This window comes from Pseudochaenichthys georgianus, chromosome 7 (genome assembly GCF_902827115.2).
Source record: "Pseudochaenichthys georgianus chromosome 7, fPseGeo1.2, whole genome shotgun sequence".
Classification (NCBI taxonomy): Eukaryota; Metazoa; Chordata; class Actinopteri; order Perciformes; family Channichthyidae; genus Pseudochaenichthys; species Pseudochaenichthys georgianus.
The window spans coordinates 17,577,032-17,604,609 of NC_047509.1; the positions used below are offsets into that span (position 1 = coordinate 17,577,032).

At 41.5% G+C, this 27,578-nt stretch overlaps 2 protein-coding genes across 3 annotated transcripts in view; one reads left to right on the forward strand and one right to left on the reverse strand.

Moving 5' to 3' along the window:
* Positions 1-27,348, forward strand: part of cacna2d3a (calcium channel, voltage-dependent, alpha 2/delta subunit 3a) — a 140,913-nt gene extending 113,565 nt beyond the window's left edge. For both annotated transcript variants that reach the window (XM_034087218.2, XM_071203773.1), the window contains 11 exons: positions 11,003-11,064; positions 11,404-11,448; positions 11,542-11,604; positions 16,210-16,280; positions 18,164-18,239; positions 18,351-18,403; positions 19,336-19,391; positions 21,707-21,821; positions 25,148-25,260; positions 26,080-26,162; positions 26,317-27,348. In XM_034087218.2, the coding sequence (XP_033943109.1) occupies positions 11,003-11,064; positions 11,404-11,448; positions 11,542-11,604; positions 16,210-16,280; positions 18,164-18,239; positions 18,351-18,403; positions 19,336-19,391; positions 21,707-21,821; positions 25,148-25,260; positions 26,080-26,162; positions 26,317-26,409 (830 nt within the window). In that variant the 3' untranslated portion in view covers positions 26,410-27,348. The remainder of the gene's footprint in view (positions 1-11,002; positions 11,065-11,403; positions 11,449-11,541; positions 11,605-16,209; positions 16,281-18,163; positions 18,240-18,350; positions 18,404-19,335; positions 19,392-21,706; positions 21,822-25,147; positions 25,261-26,079; positions 26,163-26,316) is intronic.
* Positions 1,096-7,204, reverse strand: LOC117449501 (leucine-rich repeat and transmembrane domain-containing protein 1). The gene is made up of 4 exons (XM_034087220.2): positions 6,535-7,204; positions 4,391-4,775; positions 4,075-4,280; positions 1,096-2,954 (listed from the first exon to the last, which is right to left on the reverse strand). The coding sequence occupies exons 1-4, from the start codon at positions 6,569-6,571 to the stop codon at positions 2,431-2,433; spliced, it is 1,152 nt and encodes a 383-aa protein (XP_033943111.1). The 5' UTR covers positions 6,572-7,204; the 3' UTR covers positions 1,096-2,430.
* Positions 27,349-27,578: the final 230 nt, after the last annotated feature.

Sequence of the window (27,578 nt, forward strand, 5' to 3'; positions counted from 1 at the left end):
GGGCAGAGATGGGAGAGTATGTGCAGTGCCACGATGCGCACACACACAAACACACACACACACACATAGAGAATGCATCAGATTTCGAGCAGAGCGGTACAAAAGCATCCCATAGTTTACACCAGCCCACGGTATTATTTGACACTGTTGACTTGATCACTATTGTTTTGAGATAATATGAATATCATTCTTTCAAATCCTGTTTAGCAGCAATCCAAATGACGATTCGGTGAGAAGGTTTCATGAATACCCTTTTGTTACACTGGGTGCTGATGTACAGTAATTACGATCATGCTTGTCAGATCGGAGGATGTCTGTAAGGATGATTTTATATAAGAGGGTCAGATCGGAGGAGAGATGTAGGCTTGAATGCAAATGTTTCGTGGACCGGTTAGGGCCAGTTTTCACTGCCCTGCGCTCCACTGAGCTGTAGACTTGTGAATACGCTAATACACTAACTGGACAGGACAGGCTGATGACATCACACACCATGGGCCCTGCAGACAACGCTTGAGTCACAATGTTACCGTGTCCGTACAAACATGCATGTGTATTCCAGCGTGTCTGTGTGTGTATGTCAGTTTTTGTGGTCACATCCTTAACCACGTGCAGTTAGTGTGCTGTCGTCTTATACGGTCACAAACTCAGGTCGGCATTAAGACAAAAAGCATCTGTACACATTCATGTGCTTCATACTACACTGAGTAAGCTTAAAGTAGCTAGCTATTGCTATATAGATAACATAATGGTAGCTAGTTACGTACACAACAACCTTTCTTAGGTTATATAATCTACACACATTGACTGATTATCTTCTTTGTGTTATTTTACAAATATTAAAATAGTCAAGAGAGAGCAATCAGATATACCTGCAGTTGCATTGTATAACACGTTAAAATTCCCTGGTAACAGTACCAATACATATGGGCACTATTCAACCTTGCCTTCAGATGCGTCTCCTATACCAAGTATAAACCACAATATTTCAGTAGAACTGTTTGTGTGTTTCAACATGTTCTCTTGTCAGGTTATTTGATACAAAATTAAAATATTTTTTAAAGTAAGTAAACAAAGAAAAAAATCACTTAAACGGTAGAATGTACTCCAAAGTGAATATATATATTTTTATAAATACCATTACAATTCTTGTTAATTCATTGTAAAGATGCATGCCATCTCAAGTTAGTTGTCAGCAGAAATATAATATCCCAATAACATGTTTCCCTTTATTTGATATATGACATACTGAATGACATGACTACCATTATGTAACCAGCATTAGCTCAAAAACAAGACTCAACTGATCTGAAAAAAGCTGTAGATCTAAGATGTGTGTTTGTGACCGTGTGAAGCAGGATGATAATCAAAGCTCATAAACCTGTAAAGTCATAGAAAAACAACAAGGCCGAGTCCAAGTTTTGTTGTTGTTTTCTTTTTTAGTTTGTTTCATTATTGCTTCAACGAATTTCCCATCTTCATTGTAGTTGTCAGAAAAATGTCCTTTAGGAAAACATACTGTATTCCCTCTTCAGAACTATATCACTTTATTAGGCACAGACTCTTAAATTCTCTATAAATATGTGCATACAGTAAACATCTCCGCGCATAAACTCAAGCACAAATAAAACACTGACACAAACACTCATTCTTTCTCATGCTCTCAAATCAATGATACAAACATCTTAGAACAAAACCTAACTGACAGCAGCTGCCTACTATGAGTTTCAAAATTACCTCAAATTTAGACTCAAAGTTATGAACAACAAACCAAAATACAACAAATTCTGAAATCCTTTTTTTTTTCTTTTTTTTTAAATACCAGAGCTTTACTATTTTACCTACCAATTATAAATATATAGTTCCTATCCGTGATATGCATTACTCAGACAAAATGGAATTGATTCCTTTTGGATTCTTTGGCCTTCGACTTGAACCCGCAGAATATACTTTTCTCATCAGTGCATAGTCAAATACCTGTAGAGTTTAGCTACCAAAGTCTCAGAAAGAAGGACACACACACACACACACACACACACACACACACACACACACACACACACACACACACACACACACACACACACACACACACACACATAATCGTACTCTCTTCTTTTCTCTCACACGTGCACCAACACACACACACACACACACACACACACACACACACACACACACACACACACACACACACACACACACACACACACATAATCGTACTCTCTTCTTTTCTCTCACACGTGCACCAACACACACACACGCACACACACACACACACACACACACACACACACACACACACACACACACACACACACACACACACACACACACACACACACACACACACACACACACACACACACACAGAGAGGATTAGGTTAAAGGGTGGAGGCTCAGGTTTATGTCCAGGGTTCGAGATATCATCTCCTAGGCGATAGCATTCTCCAGTAGTTCCTTCTCATCTGCTTTGGCATGATCTGCCCCCTTCGCTGCTGCCAGCTCCTCGTTCTTCTTAAGCTCCCGCTGATATTTGGCCATGATAGCAGCGTAGGCGCAGCCGTACACTGCTGCAGCCAGCATCATCAGAAACACAATCCCACAAACTACTCCGGTGATGATCACTGTGGCAATTGCATGGCGCAAGTTGACAGGCCGGTGCCTTTGCTTAGGTTCACACTCTGGCAAACCTGATCCTCCTCCTCCGCCTCCTCCTCCTCCAAAACCCTCCCCCATTGCCATGGGTACATGGATAGCATGGCTAGAGGGATGAGCATGGTTACCATGGGTGTGCCCTCGCAGTAGCCTCTCATTCTCCAGGTGATGTATGTTAGCAAACAGGTAATGGTAGCTTGAGGTCATGCAGATGTGGAAGAGCTGGTAAGGGACCTTCTGCAGGTCTGTGTTCTTCATTTCCTCTGGCTGTGTGCATATCACCTCGTCCACCACTCCACCTTGGGAATAGAGTTAAATAGTTAGGTCAGCGGAGGATAGTAGAAGATCGACTAAGGAGCAGGAAAGAATATGGAGGCATGCATCAGTCAGTTGCATTCTAATTACGTTACCTAGTGATAAGTGCCCATTTCCTTTTTGGCAGCTTACTACAGAGGAGGCCACCATCTTTATCATCATAGCCGAGCTTGAAACAGCCCATTACTTCATACATTTAATAATGTAGGTTGTAAAGGCTTACTGTAATGGAACATAATAGCAATTTGATTTGTTTAACACCTCGATGTCTGGAGCCAATTTAATTGTGTTGAGAACAATTAATTGGGACTTTATTGACTGTTTGCCCTGTGAAGCTTTTATTATTCATCTCTTGGCATCCATGTCACAAACTTCCTTTTCTGCCTGCCTGATTAACCACTGGCTTTCTATTAAGAATACATCCTTTTATCTGGGTCCATTGTTCTGTTGCGCAGTAATTAGAATATTCAGCTTCTAAGACGAGAGCTTTGTCAGGGTAACATAGGCAGCACACTCCAAGCGAGCGTAGCTTTCACTGTACAGTGGTTATTTTGTTATCTAATGCATGTTGGGGTTGATCTTGCATGTCAAATAATGTGGTTGGCTATTTAACTCTTAACACACTATCTTGCCTAACATCACAACATCATTCTTATTACTGCTCAAAACAAGCTTTAAGGTATAGCAATTTGATTTAACAATGCCCTACTTTACTAAGGTTGCAAATCCTCAAATCCACTTGATCCTATACAGTTGTATCACGCACCTCCCAAAACACAGTACAAATCAGATGTTAATAACGGTTTAAAAATAAAAATAAAAGCAACCTACATTCTTTCTACAGCTACACAAACAACAAGAGACACACGTGCACTGAGTTCCCCGTATTGAGTAACTTGCCTGTTCTTAACATACATAAACTTTATATCTATTTGGGGTCAGTTGATTTTAATCCCTCAACGTTGTAGAATACCTGTTTGTGTTCAAGGTCAGTGTTATCACAATATAATATTACCATGATCTAATGACCAGCAGGGAACGCACTGAGATGGCTGGATGTTGGAAACATTACCAACACACCAAGAGCTACTAGTGGTCTCTAACCTTTATAGATGAAGGTTTCCAGCCACAGTTTGAGGCCTATGAGCTGGCAGTCACACCTCCAGGGGTTGCTTCGTAGTGTGAGGCTGTCCAGGTGGGTCAGGATCTCCAAAAGAGAGCGGTCCAATCTTGTTAGCTTGTTGTGCGATAGCCCTAGGTGGCTAAGGTTCCTCAAACTTTCCCCCAAGGCTCCAGGCAAACCCCACAGGCTGCATCAAGGGACATGCAAAGGAAACAAGATCAATTGCAATCAGTTATTTGGGATTAACTTTACAGTTTGTATCATTCAACAATGGACAGTTTCAGTCAGTTGCTTAACCTGTTGTGTGAAAGGTCAAGGTGTGAAAGTGTGCGGATGGGCCCAAGCAACCGCTTGTCAAGCTCTCTCAGGCTGTTGTAAGCCAAGCTGAGGCGCTGTAGAGCTCTGAGTCCCAGCAGCGCAGTCGGCGAAACAGTGGTTATAGAGTTATTAGATAAATCGAGAATCCGGACTAGAGGTATTTCTCTGAAAGCCATAGATCCCAGCCCCCTGATACGGTTATCTTGGAGATACAGTTCTTGAGTTTCCGGATGCAGTCGTTTGGGGATGTCATACAGGCCTCGCCCCCGGCAGTCTACTACTTTGGTGTTGCCGTTGCAGCTACACTCCTTCGGACAGGCATGTGACAAAGAGAGGAGGGAGAGGAGGGCACACACCAGTACCACTGTGGAGACAGGAGAACATATTTTGAGTTGACTTCTAAGCATGTGCTTTTGTTTGTGCATATAAATGTATTCCAAAAAAGTATTTAGAAAAACAATGCACTTCACTTAGTTTTTGCTCAGAAAGTGCTGTTCTTTGTCTAACTACAAGAAATAAACTTATTATTAATATGCCAACTCCCACTTTCCACCGTCTCTTATAGACAGTGGCCCTTGGTGACTTCACCACAGACCTATAGCCCCTCACCCACACTACACCCACACACAAATCCATACACAGCAGATATTGGGTGTCTGATTCTCTTTGAGATGACTTCACATCACCATTCCTTCTGCAACACAACATCAGTATTTATAGCATTGGTTGGACTAGCTTGAGGCTGAATGAAATAAAGCTCCGACCCAGGCCTTCAAAGCTTGCTCAACATATACACTCACTAACCCGATTGATTATTGTGCACCATGTGTATCTTTATAAGTATAACATGTTCTTCAGAAACCTTACGCTGCCATTGGGAATAGGAAATATCGTTATTCTTCTTGGGTTTTGTCTTGCACTAAAATATCAGCCTCAATGTGCCTTTGTGAGGAAGCAGCTGTGAGTCTCATATCAACCTGAAACATATTCCCAGGTACATCTAGGAAACACTGAGTAGCCTTTACTGTAATAATCAGTTAAGGAATGTTCATTTGAATTAGACAGCAACATGTAATTGTTTTGCTGGTGGTCACACAACACTCATCTCATTGGGAACGCCTTTCTCCCACTGCTGCTCTATTCTTTAAATACACACTATTGTAACATGATCTACTAATTAACATTGAGTGTGCCATTTACAAGCATGTAATGATCATTTTGTGTTAGCCTGACTGGTGGACTTCTTGCAGTTGTTTGTGATTTACAGGTTTATAAATACCCAGGCGCAGGCGCTCCCAGGTCTAATCTCAGGTGTTAGTTTGGTACGGCAGCTCTTGGCAGTGTTGCTGTTATGATTACAGTATGTCGCTCGCGTCAACAAAAACAATCAGAACACGGCTGACTTGAGTTGTACTGCGCTGTAGTGCAAAGCCTAGTATTAATTGCATCCTTGTTAGTGAAATTAGAGTGTGTGTGTATGCAAGGATGCATTCAATTACATGGGTTTACACACGTGTGCACATACTCATAAACAAACTCATATACATACACTGCCCGGGCACACAGAAACGGCATCAGCTCAGTGAAGCATTGTAACAGCAGCTCTGAAATGAGGCCAACACAGGAGAATGTCTCTTTGCTTTAATATGTCCCTCCAACCCAAAGTACACACAGAGAAGCTTGTAATGACAACAGTTTTAAATGCACTTGATACCAAAACCTTTTTACAATGATAAACATGCACAGGCCATGTTTATGTACAGTTACAAGTGAGAATGTAGTGCTGCCAGGTGTACGTTGAACTGTTCATTTAGGAAGGGAAGCAAGGAGCAGTTCATGCTTCATTACCACTCAGTTATACAACAGTTTACACAACATATGAAACTCAGCAGCTGATAGCAGCCCACCTAGCCATACACTCATGAACCCACACACACACACACACACACACACACACACACACACACACACACACACACACACACACACACACACACACACACACACACACACACACACACACACACACACACACACACACACACACACACACACACACACACACACACACACACGCACACGCACATGGATGTTGACGTTGTTCCCAGTGATGGAGCTCCTACCTCTCATATCTGCCAGTCGTCCTTGGGCCGCTTGCATTCGGTCTTCTTTTAGCTCCCTTTTTGGATTCTAGTGACTGTTATTGGTTGATGATCCATTAGCCGTCAGTAGGTTGAGATTAGCTGCATATACGGTCAATATGTTGGAATTAGAGAGGCCGAGATCAGCAGCAGAGACCCGTGTTGCCCTCAGGATCCCCAACGCTGCCTGCACAAGCATGAAACCCCATCAGAGCGGGCAGATCAGAGCACAGAGCTTACTGCCAGCCAGTCTGGGAATCACTACAGTTAAGGAGCTCTGCCCTCTCTCTCTCTCTCTCTCTCTCTCTCTCTCTCTCTCTCTCTCTCTCTCTCTCTCTCTCTCTCGCTCTCTCTCCCTTACTCTCCCTCTCTCCTTTCCTAGCTCTCTCACTCCCTCTCAACCTCTCTTTCTGTCTCTTGTATTTTACTTCATGCTGTTTTTCCACCCTTGTTACTATCCCCCTTTTCTCTCGCTGGATTCTATTTTGCTCCTCTATCAAATCCACTGGGGAATGTGCGTCAGGTGTGTCATCTCCCAGTGGACAGTTGTTCCTCTTAAATCATACAGCAAACACGTACGCACTACGCAGACATCCACGATACCTCCTATTACGCTGGCAAGAGCTGAACAAGACAACATTAGATCTGGATTGTGGTTTGTCATATGAACAAATGCTTCAGACACTTCAGCACCCAGTGAACGCAGTTGGAGGATGCCCATTGCTGTGGCACGCTTTGATGATATTATGCATGTGCCGTGGGCAGAAGGGCTGGCAGAACACGCCCCCAGCACAGCAACACAGAACGCACGAATGCACACTTGCACACAGCAAGATATTAAGCTGTTGCAGTAAATTCACATGGAATTGAATGTGTTTTCACGGCAATGGATTGACTGTTAAGCTTACATGACCTTACGCATCACTCGAAGGGGAAACTAAAATGGACAACAAAGGAGACATGAAGAGATTAATGATCAAATCATTTTTAATAATGATTATGATTAAGCTTACAAGTTGACCTTGCTCTGTAATACCCTCCATGCTATTTGGCCTCCTGTCCCTCTATATTTGTATCTCCGCTAAAGGGCATCACAAATATGTGTCCTGTCATATTGGCTTTAATATAAATTGAGTTCAATGGGCAATTAATGCACAGATGAAGATTTATTTAAATCATGTTTAGTGTCATGCGCTTGCACACACACACTCTTGCACCGACACTCCGATGCACACTTGGGTGCCTTGAGTCGGCAAACACATCCTCAGTGGGTGAAAACACCTTTGTATTTGCTAAAAGCCCCATATTGGTGATGTGTGCAGACAGCCTTCGTATATGTGCTACATGTTACAAATATAAAAAAAACACGCTCTACTTTTCTCTCCTCTAACCAGATTGTCATATATTATCACCATGTGCATACCCTGTGACACATTTACTGCATGTGGCATTAACACCTCAAGGGCAAACCCCAAACGTGGTTTACATGATTCGAATATGATCTTTTTATTCAATCACACGGTTTATCCAGAGAGCTATTTGAGATCTGATCATTTTTTTAATCGTTAACAAGAACACAGGGGCGAGAGGTCGGTGGGGCCTAACTCTTGTAGACTGTTTGAATCACTAACAGCAGCACCTTGTTCTGCTCATCTTCTGAGTGTTGCTCAATATCTTGACCCGATCCGCCCCCTGTGCTGTGTAGCAACATAACATTTGTAAATCACTGCATCTCTCAGACAGCTGTGTGTGTTCTGTGTGAAATGTGTACTAGAGGCATTCCTGTCCTTCATGTGCTGAGGCTGGGGTGTAAATGCGAACCCTTGCCACAGCACGTAATACATGAGCACACACACTTGCAAACTCCCAGATGCCCTCTTGCGCTGCGTCATGTCTACATTTATTCAATCCTTTTCAGAATCCCAAATATCTGAAGGATTTAAACCGGTTGTCATCTCTCCCTGCCTGGGATTGCACTGCTAGCGGATTGGTGATGGGAAGGGTTTGTTTATGTCTCTTCATCTTTGGACTTATAAACCCAGCTCAAGGTATAAATACCCCCCAAGTTCTTAAATCATACCTAGGGAAATTAAATGGTTCCCCATTGGACAGAAATTCCCGAGCATTAGTGAGATTTAAGCTTTTCTCTTTTTGCTCTGAGCCAACTTCCAGGTAGCAGGCAGCAGCAGTGCAAACTTCTGTACTGCTGGAAACTGGATTTTTGTTTCCATTAATTATTTCCCTTGCTGAACGATTATGTAATGATATTTAAAATATAGTTTTATTCATTGACAATTTTATAAATAGTCTTTTTATGTTTTGGATGAGATATTTTAAGTTGACATGTTCTTACAGTACTCATTTGGCCTCTTCATCTTTTTCTTTTTCAGTGACTGTTTCCTTTCTACCTTTTAAAGTAGAGGATGTTGTATTGCCTTTATGATCCAGGTTCTCCCTGGTTTTACACCACGTGTGTTTCCAACGCTGTTGCCCAGCATCTCAAATTAGCTTCTCCTCCTGGGTTTTCCATGTGGGTGTAGAAATGGTGGGCTGCTGAAAGGAACTGGCAACGCTTATGACGGGATAATCTGCACCTGTTCCTCTGGGCAAGGGCTAAAAACAGGCCGCAGCAGCTCCCCGCTGCACACTGCTCAGACTTAGACAATCACACAAATGCACGAGCACACTCAAACGAATTAAACAAAATGAATATTTCTCACTATTCACATCTTGACAACCATTGAAGCTTTCTGTAGTGCATTTTTGTAAAAGCTACTGACTGTACTGGATCCCTCACAGTAACCCATCTTCATTTGTTTTACATTATGATCAATAACATATAAACAGCATGGTCACACAGGTGCCTTTCCTGATCCCTGCACTAGGCAGTAAACAAATTCATTTTATAGTTACTGCTACAACTTTGGTACTATCAAATATAAACTAATGTAAATGAAATACAGCTATAATAATAAAAGAGTAATATTTGTTATTTGTGTACGTGTGTATAGAATCCAAATTGTGTAATGTGATTAAGTAATAATTTATGCAATTTAAGAATAACAATTTTTTGAGTTATATATTTAGTATATAATTGAGAAGTTATATTATATTCATCATATTACAGGTAGACAAAATTGACTCACATCAAATCCTTCCTGCTTAATAGCTACCAATTCATTGATAACTTATTCATAAGCACTTAGAATATCTAAAAACATAATGCAGATATTGCTAAATGTCTCCCATAAAAATCAATATATTAATCTATAATTAACAACATGAGTCATCAGAGGGATTTCTGAAGATTTGTACAGACAGTTTGGGAATTGAAATGTGAGTTTAGCAATGTGTAGCCAGGATTGCTCTATTAAGAGTTAATCAATGTGTTACTGTCTTAATGCGGTGTTGCCCTGTAGGTGGTGGCCCACTTTTGTTGTTGTAGCTTGTTGCATGTATACATTTAAACTCATTATGACTTCTGTACATTTTTGGAACTAATTTGTTTAAGCACGATACATATAAATAACCCACCTTCCATTCAGTCTTCTTATTTAGTGTGAAATACCTTTACACATCTCACAAAAAGACATACATCCATTTGTATCAGTTGGTATCACATTGCATTTTCTATCATTGCAATTTGTATCTTTCCACTGTGTCTAATGTGATAAATGCGGAACTCTCATCTCGTCATTTCGTTTACTACCTGTGGCTTCTCTGCATTTGGATGAAGCTTTAAATTGTGCTCCTGGAAAGATTTACAGACCCCAACGCATGGCAGACCCCCACTAAGAGAAAGCTAGATTCCTCTGAGTCTTAGTAGCAGGGGGTAGAGGGACGAAGAGTTGAGGAGGGAAGTCAAAGCCTGTGGTGATGAATGTGTCATTATTTCCTCAGCCAACCCTGAACAAACTGATACATTTAATGCCAGAAACTGTTTTCTTTCCAGGCAAGGCATTCTGGTTAGATTTGTGAATTTAGAGACCTGCTGTGATGAGGCTTATATAAGGGAGAGCCGCTCTGTATACCAACTCTGGAAATGCCCATCGGGATTTCATGTGGGCACAGAGAGAGAAGTCTGCTTTAGATGTTTAGGTGTTTAACTGCATTTTCAGTGTGGTTAGCGGCATCTGTGCACATGTCAGCAGATAGTACTGTTTTAGATACAAACACACACACTTAGCCTCCCAGAAATATAAGCTGACACATGTATGATGCAGGGTGTACTTTTCCTTTTGGCCTGGAGTGGTTCGCTGCAATGTATGTGTCTTGTTGGTTAATGAAAGGTGAACTTTGACTGTGTGTATTCATTAATAAGCTCTGTCTTGCCTGTGGGAAGATTGGTGTTGTGATAAAGATCACAGTTCACTTGCACTTCAACGCAGAACAGAACACGCACATGTCCAGTTGTTACAGTGCGTCTCTGTGAATGTGTTCTGTCTTTCAGCTGTTGGCATCCAAATGAAACTGGAGTTCTTTCAGAAGAAGTTCTGGACAGCCAGCAGACAGGTAAAGAGGCATACACACACATCATGCATGCATACACATTCAGACCAATATTACAAGCACACTTAACTTGAAAGAACCTATAGGAAAGAGTAGGCCTAACAGTAGTTTAAAAACACAACAAATAAAGTCATTTAAGTCTATTTGAAAAAAATGACCTTGACATTCTTTCAGTATAAATCTGAACATGGGAAGGTCATCAGTCTGTTTAGTTTTATTAATGTATTTCACAAAGATCTTTGAAGGGAGTAAATGTTTTCAGCTGACAAAGGAATCCAACACAGCCCTAATATTCAGTGTGACTCATACACAGTATGCCAATATATTATTTGTATCTTTCAGTGTGCAGCATTAGATGGGAAATGCTCCATAAGCTGTGATGATGAGGTTGGTTGCCTTTGCTTTTCTTCATCAACTTTGCACGATTCTGTAAATGTTACTCCTCACAATTGCTTTAACAGTTTGTTCCTCATTTAACAGAACATTAACTGCTACCTCATTGACAACAACGGCTTTGTTTTGGTGGCAGAGGACTACACTCTGGTAAGCCACCTACACACTAAGACACACACACACACACACACGCGCACGCACGCACACGCACGCACACACACACACACACGCACACACACACACACACACACACACACACACACACACACACACACACACACACACGAGAGCCGCAGGACAGATCAATGGAAAATGACAGTCATAGCTATAACCAAGGAGCTAGTATTCATTCAGCCCATTCACTTTTTATGAAAGCAGCAAAAACATCAACAAAAACATTATATGTTTTTTTATAAATTGTGATTAAACCATTTACAGTTTTTCTCAATCGCTAAACCCACTATTTAGAATCAAAATTCCTTTCATCAAACCAACAGCACAGCCATCGAAACATAAAACCATTTCTCTACAACAGTATACCATTTATCATTGATATCACACAAAATGCAGATGCTAAGCAGTGTTTTGCAAAACAGATCACACAATTCTCTCACTGAAGTTACAATTCTCTACACAAACATCAAAAATCTTTTGTGTAACTCATGTCTACAAAACAAAATAATCTTCTCACAGTGGATAACACTTACTCCTCATAAACTTAGACCATAGCTACACTAATTGACACTTGATGTGCAAAATATTAACACTTGTTATCAGTCAATTACCCCATTGAAAAAGGTAACTGCAGGAATGTACTGTATACCTTACAGTAATGATGTTACTGTTAGCTGATATCAATGACTTTCCTATCGTAATTGTAATTAGTGAGAATCCTATAAAAGACCTCCCTCATTTCAGTAAGATGTTTGTGTGAACAAAATGGCTGATCGAGTAGGTAGAGGAGCTCTGAGAGGAAGAAGGAGCCCTGTTGTTCAGAGAGGAAGAGGGAACCCTGATGTTCACAGAGGAAGAGGGAGGGCTGATGTTCAGAGAGGAAGAGGGAACCCTGATGTTCAGCGAGGAAGAGGGAGGGCTGATGTTCACAGAGGAACAGGGAACCCTGATGTTCAGAGAGGAAGAGGGAGGGCTGATGTTCACAGAGGAAGAGGGAACCCTGATGTTCACAGAGGAAGAGGGAGGGCTGATGTTCACAGAGGAAGAGGGAACCCTGATGTTCAGAGAGGAAGAGGGAGGGCTGATGTTCACAGAGGAAGAGGGAACCCTGATGTTCACAGAGGAAGAGGGAACCCTGATGTTCACAGAGGAAGAGGGAGGGCTGATGTTCACAGAGGAAGAGGGAGGGCTGTACGTATGCGTGGTGGAAGAGTTGAAAGGGGACCAATGCGAACAGTAGTTTCGGACAACACCCGTGCAACTATTGTGGACCCCGTCATAAACCATGGCATGTCCCTCAGTGAGGCTGGCCAAAGGGTTCAGCCCAATATACGGAGATCAACAGTGGCATCCATTATTAGGATCTTCAGGCACGAAAATAGGTAAGCTACTGTAACCCTTTTTTACAGCACTTCATGCATCTGTATTTTTATGTAGGTTTCGATCACTGTTTTTATATTACAGTACATAACATTCTCAAATATTTATTGATAGAACTGAAAAAGCACCCCGCTCTGGTGGCAGAGGAAAGGCCTTTACTCCAGAACAAGAGTCTGCCATTGTTGATATGGTTGTGGCCAACAATGAAATCCGCTTGAGGGAGATTCAGGCCAGAATAATTGCAGACCAGGATGTCTTCAGTAACATTCTATCTATAAGTGTTGCAACCATTGAGCGGGTGTTAAAGAGGCACCACCTCAGAATGAAACAGATCTATAAGGTTCCTTTTGAACGCAACTCTGACCGTGTGAAGGAGTTAAGGCACCGGTATGTACAGGTAAGGACCTCAATCACAGTGATGGCTTGCCTATATTTTTAGTATGTCAGACTGCTTACAGTAATGTAAAACGGTCCTCTGTTTGCTTCATTTTCTTTAGCGAATGATGGAGCTGAAAGGCAATGCATTACCACATGTGTTTGTATATGTGGATGAAGCAGGCTTCAACCTCTCCAAAGTGAGGAGACATGGCAGGAACCTTATTGGGCAAAGAGCAACAGTCTTTGTTCCAGGCCAAAGGGGAGGAAACATAACATTGTGTGTGGCTATCTCGACACAAGGCGTCCTTGCTCACATCCCTGTAATGGGAGCATATAACACGCAACGTGTCCTTGCCTTCCTGGATGTCCTGTATGACCGACTTGTGCCACCAGAAGAGAGGGATCAAGTGATGTCGGTTCACGTGGTCATATGGGACAATGTGGCATTCCACCACTCTCGTGACGTGAGGGCATGGTTTGAGGCTCATCCACACATGGCCATGGAGTTCCTCCCTCCATACTCCCCATTTCTAAACCCCATTGAGGAGTTATTCTCTGCCTGGAGATGGAAGGTTTGTGACCATCATCCTCATGACAGAATGCCCCTTTTGGACGCAATGAATGCTGGTTTTCGGGACATCTCTGCGGAATCCTGTCAAGGGTGGTGTCGACACGCAAGGAGATATTTCCCACGCTGCCTTGCAAGGGAAGACATACGCTGTGACGTAGATGAGGCTATGTGGCCAGACAGAGGCCAAAGAGCAGATCAGTAAAGCTATATAGATCTCATTCTCTGCTTTACTGCTGATTTACATCATTTACCCGTGTTATTTTGTTTCCAGTGTAATGCTATTCATCTTTTGTTTCTGTTACGGTGCTCTTCTGAAAATGAGACAATAAAAACAATGACATAGTTACAGAAACATACTGTTTTTCCTATATGTAAGTTTGTTTCTCCCAACTTGTCAGTTTTCCGTTCAGTTTCCAATATCGATAGCTTGAGGTTTGTGTATTGATGATTGTAGTCAGTATTTAGTGTGCCACTTAGTAATGACTGTTCAAATAGTCTTCTAATGAGCTGACACATGTTTGTTTTTGGAGAAGGTATCTGGTTTTGGAAGGGGTATTTTTAGTTTTGAGTGCCTTCGAGCACTTTGCAAGAAATGTATATTGTTATGGTAGAATGTGTTATTATGGTGACCGGAGTGTCAGTTATGAAAACACATTTGTCTCATTAGAGGACAATTTGTTCTGTTTCGATCGACTTGTTCTTTTTTGTGACCAGTATTTTCAGTTTTGGTCATGTAAGTGCATTTTGCAAAAGATATTCAGAGTTATGGCGAGTGTGTTTCTGTTTCGATGGCTGTGCTGTTGGTTTGATGAAAGGAATTTTGATTCTAAATAGTGGGTTTAGCGATTGAGAAAAACTGTATTTAAAATATCGATGCTACTATACTGGAAAAAGCTCAACCCCTAACAAACACCCCAGTCCAGATGTAGTGTCCCTTATACGTCCAAAGCGTCACCCTGTTCACGGGAACAAACGCCCCCTGTTGCTGGTGGCTGGTATAACGTTGGGTGGCTCGGTCCAAGCCACTCAGTGTGTTTTCCATTTACAGAGCTACTGTAGCGCTGTGTATGAATATCACAGTCAATGTGGGGAGTTACTTACTGTATAAGTAAAGGCCATATCGTACTCTGCCCACTCGACCTGGAGCACACTTCAGCAGGAACTTAAGCTGACCACTTTGATACCCATCTCGGATTTTAAACTCATTTTAAAAAAGCTGGAGAGATCATCTGTGGGTGTTTGCACCTGCTATATCTGACTACTGGATATGGATTTCAATGACTACTTTTTGTACGATGTTGTATTTGAGTGTTGAGTGTCTCATGGTGTCACACATGATCTCAAGGAGTCATGTGGCTCCCCTGGCACAAACCCTCTGCTGTCACCAGACGTGTTGTCACTCTGTGTCTGGCTCACCTCCAAGCCAGTCCGGTGGCTGGCACTGCCCTTCCCTCCCTCTGCATGTTCTTTTCCTGTGTCCCTTACTTACCCATTCTTTATGTAATCCTAATTTAGAGGTGAGGGAGCATTTAAGGTTCCACGTGTCAAGTTGTTTCATTTCATTTTACTTGTGAAAGACAAGAACCATTTCTTCATCCAAGAAGGTTATACTAATGTGATCCGTCATGAGCAGGTCTCTCTGATTGGGCTGCAGGCTGTGTTATTAGTGCCCTGTGTCTGATTCAACTAATGCTTATACTTTGATACCTTTGCCCCTGTGGCATCTTTACATCCGGGAAACAATAAACATGTTTTCTCGAATGTATAGAGTAACTACAAGTCAGACAAAATGTCACCTTGTGCTCAGGAACATGATGGGGAAGGAGACAGTTGTGGGGCGGCGATATCCAAAGATGGTTGACCTTTCTTTCCAGACTATTAGAAATAGTTATGACAGACTTTGGGAAGCATTGTGTGGGAGATTGTATTCTTAAATCTGTCCCTAGAAAGGCCAGTTTGTGTTTGCGTCGATGATTCCTCTCTTCAGCCATGGCCACTTGGTCATTTGGTGGAGCATAAGGAGAGATCCCACAGACCATTTAGCAATGTGGGATGGTGTCTGCATGCTTTAGGGTTTGGCAATTTAAGTTTTCTCGCATTCAATCCAACCTGGACTCGAGTCAGCTTTTGTACATTTAAGAGCTTCTAGCATTACAAACACATCGTTTTTAGGGGATGTTAGTTTGACATTTAAATTGTCCTATGACTTGTTTTATTAAATAAGATCAAATATCTTTCTTTTTCTTTCTCAGACAGGGAAATTCTTTGGAGAAGCAGAGGGGGCTGTAATGAGTAAGCTCCTGCAGATGGGCTCTTTCAAAAGGTGAGTATTTCAAACTGCACGTGTGTGGGGGTGAATGAGTGTGTTCTCACAAGTGTATAAGCGTATGTGTGTGTGTTATTGTACGAGCATAAATCAGGCAGGCCACAGAATGAGAGCATGTCTGCCCTCGCGCTGACAGCTCTTAACTTGGCCAATCGTGGTGAGCTATTCAGCGTCGAACTCCGACCCTTCGCTCAGCAGAGTTCTCCGTTAGGAGATTACAGCAAATCTTTTCCTGAAACGAAGGAATTAAGAGAAACTTGAAGTCACACAGACACACACATTTAGACACTATCATGCGCTTAGTGCCTGTTGTAGAGCTGTGTCTCCTGGAAAACGCCAAGAGCTGTGGGTGGCGCCTTTCTGCAATTCATTTGGAAATGTAACCTATGAGGATAACTTTCCCAGTATTAGTGCAGAACTGCAGAGAAGCAGACAGACGCATATTGTAGTTCGACTGTATGGTCAAACCTTATTTGAGAACTTAGTTGCAGAAGCTTGCAACCACATTTCCATCTCTGCAGTTCTGTATTCAGGAAGTGGGTAAGGAGATTTTAGCTCTCCATGTATAAAAATCATGGGTGACAAGTCATCAAACAAGTAGAAAACTGCACATGTTTATTATAAGGGTGAACCTCAAAAGCTGTCAGCTTTGGTTTACTCATAAAAACAAAGAGAACAACAAGTGCTTTCACTTAATATTTCATGTCAGGATGAGAGGTTGTTTAAAATGAAGTACGACATATGATGGATGAATAATAAGACGTGTGTGGGTGAAATAAGAGCATGATGAGCAATAGAGCTGATCACTAATGAATCCAATGTGATCTGTCTTAACCCGGAGCCATCTGTGGAGAATGAATATGCTAAGATGCAAAACAAGTTTTGTCTTGATAAAAAAAATATTAAAGACATTTCAAAGTGTGCCACTTAAAGTCGACCCCATGCTGCCAGCCTGGATTAATCCATCAGCGTTAAGCCTGCAGATGAAGACGAATGAGGACAACATATTTTTAGTTACTTTAGGATTATCTATCCTTCAAAACCAGCAATAGGAAGAGAAATCAATCAAAACAATGAGAGTGATGTTATGCTCCAATGCCTAACAAATGAAGGCTGGCACACCCATACTCATACGCAGCAGTTACACACTCATAGACAGACATTACATTGGCCTACAGTAACTTAGCTGCAAACACTTTGTGGCCTGGCTTAGCGCTAATTGGTTCCTGGCCGTGTTGGAGCTGTGTGTCACCGGTGCTGAACATGGCCCAGGGCTGCGGACAGACCGGGCCCACTTAGACACACATGCACATTTCAAGTATATAGGAACGTGTCCACAGGCTGTGAGAAAGAGCGTCCAGTGTGTAGGTGAATGTGTGTGTGTTTTGTGTATGTGTGTTAGGAACCCCTTCAATAACCTCACCCAGACAGACCCAGACCTCACACCCTCAGGGTCCACTAAGCCCTTAAATCCTCTGATATCCCCCCCCAATATCCCCAAATCATCTACACACACACACCCGCCTTCCTACATCACTTTGAGAAACCTCTCGGGAAGCTCTCGGCTTTCAGTTGCTTTCCTTTCCCCATTCTTGCTACATCCATCCAATATATTATCCGTAGGTAAAGCGGCCGTTATAGCAGAGGTGGGATCTTTGCTTCCTGCTCCCACACAGCACTCCAAAAGGCCCTGCAGGCATGTAAAAGCAGAGATAATGTGCGAATCAACACTCAACGAATCACCTTATATGGGCTATATATTCCTGCCAAATTCCTTATTTATTTTTAAAAAAGTACATTTGATCAGTTTGAACCTACTTTGTATCTGTGATGCCTCTGTTTCACTCCCTGGCCTCTGTTTTCTATCTGTATTTACTCAGGGTGACTCTGTATGACTACCAGGCTCTATGTTGGGCTTTCTCAGAGAGCAGTGACAGTGGACACACACTGTTAGATGTGAGTACTGCATTGTTTTCCAACCTGTGCGCTCCATGCGATGCAACGGGCACAGCATAATATGTCTTTTTTATGTCTGATCCATATTTCCTCTTTCTTTTCTTTCTTTAGCCGTACTTTGCTTTCTTCTCAGCTGTAAAGTGGATCCTAACTGAGCTTGTCATGTAAGACTTCGTTGTGTGTGAAGTGTCTTTTGTGTGCATACGCTCGCTGCATAGATGTGCGTTTTGAGGACTCTTATGGTGGCCTCTCCTGTCAGTGTGTGTATGTTCAGTGTGTGTGTGTATGTGGCTATGTAGAAACTGAATGTTTGTTTACCAGTGTCTCCACATGCACATCGACCCGATCATCAGAGATCAGGAGCAGTAATGGCTACCTGATGTTTCCTGTAGCAGGGGTATGCCTGTGATGCCTTGTTTGGGTTGCTGAGTCTTCCTGGGTGGTCTGTTGTCGCCACAGTGCATCATGGGAGGAATGAGTTGTCAGTGCTAATTTGACAGCTGGTCACAGTGCAGAAAATGTTTGCAATATTATTGATCTTTTGATTTATGTGTTTCCTTTCAAATTGATGTGTTTGTTTCACTTTATCAAATAAAAATATATGAGTAAGTGAACTTAAAACCACTCAAAGAACATCTGTTCTTAGTGGATCACAGTGTGGTTTTGCGTCCTGCCACTTTTTTGAAACTGGGGCAAGTGAGACATTTTTTGTGTTACTGACAGCACGTCTGCCACCTTAACATGTTGGGTTTTTGCAGTTTATCATGAGTTGCATTTGAGTTGCACTGTTCTGCAGTGTGTTAACTCCACCTTCTAGTATCGGCCGAGCTCGCCTCAAATCTAGATCAAGTGCGGTACCATGCACAAATAGGATATCTGGCCTTAAGATACATATTTATTTTAATGTCACAGTTGCTTTTAAATATGAATTGATCATCTTTTGTGAAAATAAATGTTTGTACCCAACTGTAGTTTTTGGGAAACTTAAATCACCTATGTAAAAATGTTAAGAATGCATTAGACAGTGTTACAGTATTTATGATATAAGCATGTTATGGAATGTATTTGTTATGATCAATGTCGTCTCCGCCTTTAGATTCCTGGTGGAGTTTAACTTGTACAGCTGGTGGCACTCTGACCTCACAGCTAAAGGTAAGAACGCACTCTTTGGTGATCTGCTTGTTCTCCGTCGGCGTCTGAAGTAAACTCACACATACTGTACACAAGCTCCTAGGGAAGTATGCAGCTCATATTGGATATATAACAATATTTATAAACAAAAAATATTCTTTATTGTTCATCCCTAATAGATAAGGCATGCAAACAGCGCTGTAAGGGTTGAACATGGGCTAAACGGTCATAAATGATTATGTTATGATAATAATAATAACAATAATAATAATAATAATCTGATAAAGCTTGTCCTTTGTACACAGCTCTACAAATGTTTGATTGTTAATTGTAATGATTTACAGGGATTTGCATTTATTTGATACATTTTACAAATATGGTTCTTTACATTTTTGGTGTATTAAAATTTCTAATTTGCTGCAAAAGCTTTTATAACATGTCAAAAGCTTCTGTGTATTATATATATATATATTTGTTTATGCCTGGTCTCGAATTGTACTTAAACAATTCAGAAACAGAACAGAAACTAAAAGGTAAAATAAATGCCAGAAAGATAAAAAAAAAACACATATATTCTTCTTTAAAAACAACTAAACAACACATTGAAAATGAACAGTTTTCATACAAACATACATATATATTTTTTATGTCTCAACATATCCATGTGCACCAATAAATAAATATCACCTAATATTTTGGTTTCCAAAAAGGAATTTGTTAATAGTTTTTGCAGTTAACTTTGGTTTGTCTAAAGGAAACTGAGTAATTTTTCCTTTTCACACCCACCTATAAACCCATTACTGTTTTTTCAAAGCTTTATTTATATTTCTAAAATAAATAATCAAAAGAGAAAATAAAAATGACGTGTACACCGTCAGTGTTTCATTTTAGTTCTTGAGGTCAAATGGACTTAAGTTCATTGCGGAAATAAAAACAACTAGTGTTCTCAGCACCAACCTCCAGTCTGCATCCACGCCATCTCCCCTCTATTTGCTCTCGGTCTGTGTGACCACTGGAAAAACAGAATAAAGGGGCGCAATCCAAACCTAAAAGTAAAAATGGCAGAACACATGATTGCCTCAAGTGACCTCAGTATGGGAGACGGCGCGTATGTCTGTCGGTCACGACTCACTACACATATTTGTATTGGTTTGCTTGTCCATAGGGGTTACCATTATGACTTTATGAGGATATATGTCATATTGCTAGTGTTGAGAAGCAATATCCGTTTGTGACTGGAGAAAACACGTTTTATTTCTGTCTTTTCTCACTCAGTCTCTCAATCGCTCTCTCTTCTCTGGTTTTATGTCTTTCCTTTCTGTCTCACTTTCACCCGCAAACACACACACATTCTCGTATCATTACTGCCAAGCTATGAACGCTGTGATGCCTTTTTCTTTATGGTGTGTTGAATACGGTACGCCTCTCTGGAATAAAGCCTCCCTAAGCAGCATCATAAAATATTAATTCTCGCCAAAACTAATATTAAAATATTTCATATGTAGAAGTGAGAGAGAAAGAGAAAGAACCACAAAATGAAAGTCTGTAAAATGCTTTTCTTGCACACCCTTATCCCGGATGAAGTGAAGCTGGGCATCGCTGTTCGCCAAGCAGTCGAGACAATTTCACAGCTGGCTAGCCTCAGGTCTTAGCAGCACTTTCTATATCTTTTTATAATAGAGACGCACAGCTGGAACACCCCAATTTAGCAGCCCGTAACCCAATAGACACAGCCTCTCAAGCTGAACTAATCTGAGGCCTTTATACATGTAGTTTGTGCTTCTAACATGTACATATATACAACTGCACACACACGCTGCACTGCTGACATCCAGTCATTAAACCACTCTATTCAAGTCACACACATAATCCACCATCTTTAGAAATGGGTGGAAAAAATGTGCCACCCTGGAAGAACTGAACTTAAAAAATAAAACCACACGTCTTTAAATGTCTAGATTTAATATGCTAATGTTGATAATATTAGCGCCTGCTTTATTAAGCCTGCTTTAAAAATATTGACCCAAATAGAAAAACCACTTTGCCTCCTTTTCTCCTTTCCATCCTGTAGCCTTGTTTGAAGCCTCTGGGTGGCAGGAGAGTTCAAGTAATATTGCGTAAATGGCTGGTCTCGATTCACAGAGGGGCAGCTGTGGTTCAGAAGTGCTGCTTTCTTTCAAACTTGTATATTTACAAGGATGTGGTGTGTTTAACAGTTTGCTATACAATCTATATGCATACCTATTTAAAATATATGTATTTGACTTTGAAAAAGATGTTCCCGGTTTTTCTCACTCCCTTTCTTTTTCTCTCTCTCTCTCTCTCCCATCCTGCAGCTCAGAGGATAGGCCGGAGCATGCAGGTACCATGTGACACAGAGTACCCGGCCTTCATCTCAGAGAGAACCATCAAAGAGAACACAGGGAACGTTGACTGTGGCGGCTGCATCAAGTATGAGACACAAACAAACATATGTAAACACACATAGACAACACAAACAATATCATTGTACATATCTGTAAGTTCCTTTATACACCAATGACATGATTGTGTCACTGTGCTCCATAAAACAAGCCAGCAATGAAACAATAATTATCCAGTTAACTCTCATCTTGGCAAAATATGTTATGTCCTTGATCCCTGATAATGAGAAACACATTCAGATCATTTGTTGTCTGCTGAAAACACTTTTATCCAGGGTGATCCATCAGAGACACGCACACAGACACTCTCTCCTCCGGCAGTTTGAAATAAGAGGCATTTAGAGATGAGGGAGAGAGGTGGAAAAAAGGCTTCCTTTAAAAATGGGAAAATGAGTGTGGTCCCCATTAACAATTTGGGCTTTTCTGTCAGGCAATTGTGGGGTGTTCTCTGGATCCTTCCAATGGGCCCTTCATTGCTCCCAGCTGTGGAACTGCCAGGGAGGCTCTGTGTGTGCATGTGTGCGTGCATGTGGGTGCGGGGGTGTGTCGGGCTGTGTGTGTGCTAGGTCAGCAGGGTAACCACTGCCCTGGGTGCTAGGACTAAAATGTGGTTGGGGATGCAGTCAGACCACTAAACACACACATTCAGGGTACACACACAGCACCCTCTCACACACACTTTCACCCTCCCAAATACTCATGACAGATGCGGGAATCAGAAACAATGTCCAATGATGACACCTCAACTGGGATTAGCTGGCCAGCTGTGTGCTGTGAGCAACATGTCACCTTAAAATAAATCTTTTTTAAAGCACAAAGATGTTGACAAAGTCAAATGAAGTTTTTATTTCGGTTATAAGGGATTTTATAGCTCATATTAGTAATAGAGGATATTGGTGATAAACATCTGTTTCACGTTACAGGCTAACTGAGGCCTTTCTCTTATATTTTCATTGGGACACGTGTGTGTGCTTTATGCTCAAGGAAATATACCCTAAGACCTTGCCTGTTAAACCTCACTTTACTGTATTATCACTTGTGTTTGTGCACGTGTGCATGTGATGTCGGTATGTCTATTACTTCTTGATGGTTGAGTGACGGATCATAAGAATCAAACAAATCTAGCCAATGATAAAAAAGCCCTAAAGGACGATTTCCCCTACATTAATGAAGCCATTTTCTCTGTACTGTCTCTTAAAAACAGCAATCTGCAAGTATTAACTATCTCTCCTTGTGTATAGTTCAACACAAATTTGTTGTTCAAAATGTAAAATCTTCAAGGAAGGCTCGACACATGTCAAAGGAAATGATGGCCCTAAAAAAGGTTTGCATTAACGTACTTTGTTGCATCGACTTTGACAGTCAAAAAGAAAAGCATACTGTAGAGAATACTCTGATAATGGTTTCATTTCACCCCGAAATACATGAGATAAATTAAAAATAAAAGGACAGCAGTGGTCTGAGAACTCTCCAATCTTTTAGTTGATATTTAAGTGGAGCATTTTCAAAAGTAATTGTCAAATTACATGCAGTAATTACTAGTAAAAAACGCCCAACTGTGTTGACTGAGGTCTCTGAAAACCATACTGTAAATGTATAGTATGGTTTTGGTTAAATGATTCGCAAAATACATTACTGGGAAAACGAGAACATTTTCCACAAGATGCACACAAATATTACATTTAGCCCAAACTGATCATGATTTGCCCATGAAAGGCAGAACAACTGTGCCCCTTATCTGTATCAAAAGCATGTGTCAAGCATAATGTTCTGTGAAATGCTATCATCTAAGCCCTAACCTCTAAAATGAGCTTCAGTACAGCTGACAATGGAAAGATTAAAACATTTCTTTCATGATCAAAAAGGGTTGATACGCAGTGCACGTGTCTTATCAGCTTCAGTTACAGATTGTGTGATATGTCTTGGTCAAAACGTTGAGAAGAAGACATTGTTCTGTCACCACAGCTTTGTGAGTGTCTTTATATTTCCTACAGTACATCCGCTTTATGACATGTCCCTAACTCTTGATTTATTTCTCTTTGATGACTTTATCTCTTTTCTGTGCGTCTCTCTCACTCAAGCTCACTTTCCTTGGATGTCTTTGTTGTTCATTCCTCTGCTGGCCAACATCTCTAAGAGCCAGAACACTAGGAGTCCATGTCAAGAAGACACAATCTTTACCATCTGTGTGTTTGCGAGAGAGAATATGCATGAATGTCTGTCTCTCTGTGTGTGTATATCTGTGCACATGATACACATCATTGTTTTGTGTCCAAGTGTGTGCCTTTCATGTGCAGCGTAGAGATCCCTTTCCCCGCACTGGGTATGTTCAGGGCCAGCAGCTGTGCGTTCGGGATGTGTTTAAGTCTTTACTCTAAAAACACTTGCCCTGCTTTCTATAAGGCTGAGCAGAGATGATTACAAATCAGCAGATCCTAATTCACCCTGATTGGAACTGGTTTGGCCTACTTGCTGGATTGCTTTGGTTGGTCACGGCGGGATGACTAAATTAGAGTGTGGTGGATTGGCACTACTCAGGCTCTCTTTGTGGTCAAATGAAATTAGTCATGGTATTGAATTAGTATTAGTATGGATGGAGATATTTCTATATCTGTTTTACTTCTTTCTTGACAAGGATTGAGAAAGTGAATGCGTGTCTGTCCGCATTTGTGTGTGTCCAATCAGTCACACATGCATGTTCTCATACGTGTCTGAAAATAGATCATAGTGAAGTCGATAAATCACCCAGCTGCGAAAGAAGAGAGGGAGGGAGAGAAGCAAGAGATAAAGAAAGAAAGGGAGACAGAAAGAAGAGATCATCTTTACGACTCTTCTTCTTCATAAAGCTTATCCAAGGTCATAAATCACTGGGCAGGAGTCCGAGGCGAAACACAACCATGAGAAGCTATAAGCCCACAAAGTGTGTTTCCCATTTGTCTCCCTTTGGAGCGTTTTACATTCGGCAACACTTCATTGGTTAGATAGGATATAACAAAGGAGAAGGAAAGGAAAGGAAAATAATGAGGAAGAGGAGGCGATAGAGTTAGTTTGAGAAGCATGTGTGTGTACTTTATATGTGTGTCTGTTTGGTGTGAGTCTGTCGATGTTTCTGTATGTTTATTGACAGTTGGCCTGGAGACAAGTTTTCTTCTCGACATGCATCCAGTGGTGCATCTTCCCTTCGCCGGGGGGGGATGTGAACACTCATAACACAAATCCTCCGACACAAGAAATGTACATCATACCCTGGCGCCTTGTCTACTTGCCAATCCAACTCTCAATCCTCCCTTTGCTCTCCTTCTCTTCCTTCCTCATCGTTTTTTTGTTTCTGGCTGTCTTTGCTGTGATTGGCAGGTCCTTTGTGATCCAGCAGATCCCCAGCAGCAATCTCTTCATGGTGGTGGTGGACAACAAGTGTGACTGCAGCATGTTCGAGCCAATCACCATGGACCCCATCGAAATCCTGTATATCCTTTACTGGCTTTAAATAGAGAGCTGGGGGCGATTGAGTCAAAGTGAGAACATTGGTTTCCTGAGTTAGAGGAAGTAACCTGTCCATGTTATTTTTAATAGAAACTCTATTCTCTTCCACCTCATCACTTCCTGTGTTACAATACTAAAGCTATAGCCAGTGTATGTCCATCGAAGTCAGCAGGATGTTAATAGCATAGAGCATTTTAATGTGTGAGGAAGATTTGGGAAGTTTGTTTGCCCTTTAGCCTTTTGGTGGATGAAAGAGATGAGAGTGTTATGAGGGTCAGTATCTGGAGGCTGCGAGACATCACTCTCCCAGAAGTCTGTTTCACAGTGCTGAGTCTGTGTTTGGACTGAGTTACACAACAGCCCACGCTGCGGTGGGATACTGATCAATAGCAGACACAGCTCAGAGTAGAGTCAGACTAAAGGAACTTAGATCGTCACCAAATACTCACGCTGGATTCCCCTGCAGTGTTCATCTCTCTGAAATGTTATGCAGTACACTCAAGCTGTTTATACATGTCCACCACTGTTTATTTTGTTGTGGAGTGCCTACATTAGCATAAAGCCTGTTATTGTGTTGCTATGCGACAAAAGAAAATTCATCAAACATTGCTCAGTTGGTTTTCTTTCTTCACATTTTGCACTCTGCTATGTTCAAAAAGTATCACTGCCTCCATAAAGACCTCCATCCATGGTGCTCTCACAAACATGCTTTTATTTCCATTATAAACAAGACATACACTCCAGCAGGAAAACACCCTGCCGAGGGTACACATTGTCTGTTATTGCCTTAACTTTAGCTGCACATAATGAATCTCTCAAGTGCGAGAGGTTGAAGATGCAAAAGGACAGGAGGCGCCCTGATACCTGTCACCCTTTTCACCCAGAGGTATTCACTCCTTGAACACACATACCGTACACACAGATCGCTCACTATTATACTACTTTCTCTCATAATATATCCCCTGCTAATTCCACTTTCATGTTTTATTAAAACATCCCATATCTGTCTGTATCTTGCCCCCCTCTCTCTCTTTTTCTAGGAGAACTCAATGGAGTGTGGAGGAGCTGTGGGGCTCACCCCGTCGCTCGCGGCAACACTGCTCTGCGTCCTCCTGGCGCTGTTCCCTAGGTGACCAGAGCTGGCCATGCCTCTCCATCCAGAACTTGATTTGGATCGGCTTGGCTCGGCATGCAAAAGAATCGCAACGATGCCACAGAAACACTCCTGCCCCTAATCAAACTATGCCCTTTTCCAACTCACCCACTACAAAGCCCCTAGCCCTGAGGTACAGTGCCACCTATTTGGAAGGATTGAAAATGGATAGCTATTAAAGCTGCTAAGTAGTGATAATTACGGTGCTTTAGCAAAATCACATGAGCTGCACGAAAAGATTTGGGCAGAGATACAAAGTTTTGAACAAAGTAATAATGCTAAGAATGCACATAATAGCTTAAAACTGCACAAGTGGTCCAATAAAACCCACTCTCACTCACACCACTATGTTCAGTTATGTTGGGTAGCTGCTGAGGGTCTGTAGCTGGGATTGGAACTGGGCATGAGAGCCACGTAACACCCATGAGGAGAAAGACAGGTGCACCTCCCCCGGCCCACTCTGACTTTTCATGGACAATAGTGATGAGAAAAAAAAAAAGAATAATACTGAAGATGAAGAAGATTATATGTGGCTGGGGTTGTAATGAAATGTTTGTCTAATGTTCTTTTTTCATGATGACAAAAAAAAAAAAGTTCTAGTCTATATATGAAGAAAAAAATAGTTTTATTTATTATTTGCAAGTGGTACCCATAAACTGTGACTATGATATTTTGAGTCCTCTGACGTGAGTGGTTGTTAATATTTGAGCTTTGCCTTACTGAATGACATTGGTCCTGTTTGTGTACTTTTGAAATAAAATGATGTTTAAAATGTATGTTGTTAACAGTTGTGTTGAAAGGCTCTTTGCGAAGCAGACCTTCAATATAGTTAATATGAAGATTAATTCAGTATCTGCTCTAAGTACTTGGCTGTGGGGAAGTGCTTTTCTGCTTTTTAGCCTCCTCATGAGCAGTTGTGTGTGTGTGTGTGTGTGTGTGTGTGTGTGTGTGTGTGTGTGTGTGTGTGTGTGTGTGTGTGTGTGTGTGTGTGTGTGTGTGTGTGTGTGTGTGTGTGTGTGTGTGTGTGTGTGTGTGCACATACATGTATTTGTATGACTGCATCTGGTGTTTCGCTCTTCTATCATTGATATAAGCCTCTGTCCCAGAGGCCTATCCCCCACACAAAGAGACACAATAAAGACCATGACA

What these genes read in the sequence shown, in the direction of transcription:
- LOC117449501 (XM_034087220.2), bottom strand. Translation starts at nt 6,571, where the DNA reads ATGCAAGCGGCCCAAGGACGACTGGCAGATATGAGAG. An exon ending in ACGACTGGCAGATATGAGAG is followed by an intron (nt 4,776 to 6,534) that starts GTAGGAGCTCCA and finishes CTGTCTCCACAG; the next exon opens with TGGTACTGGTGTGTGCCCTC. An exon ending in CTTGACCTTTCACACAACAG is followed by an intron (nt 4,281 to 4,390) that starts GTTAAGCAACTG and finishes CCCTTGATGCAG; the next exon opens with CCTGTGGGGTTTGCCTGGAG.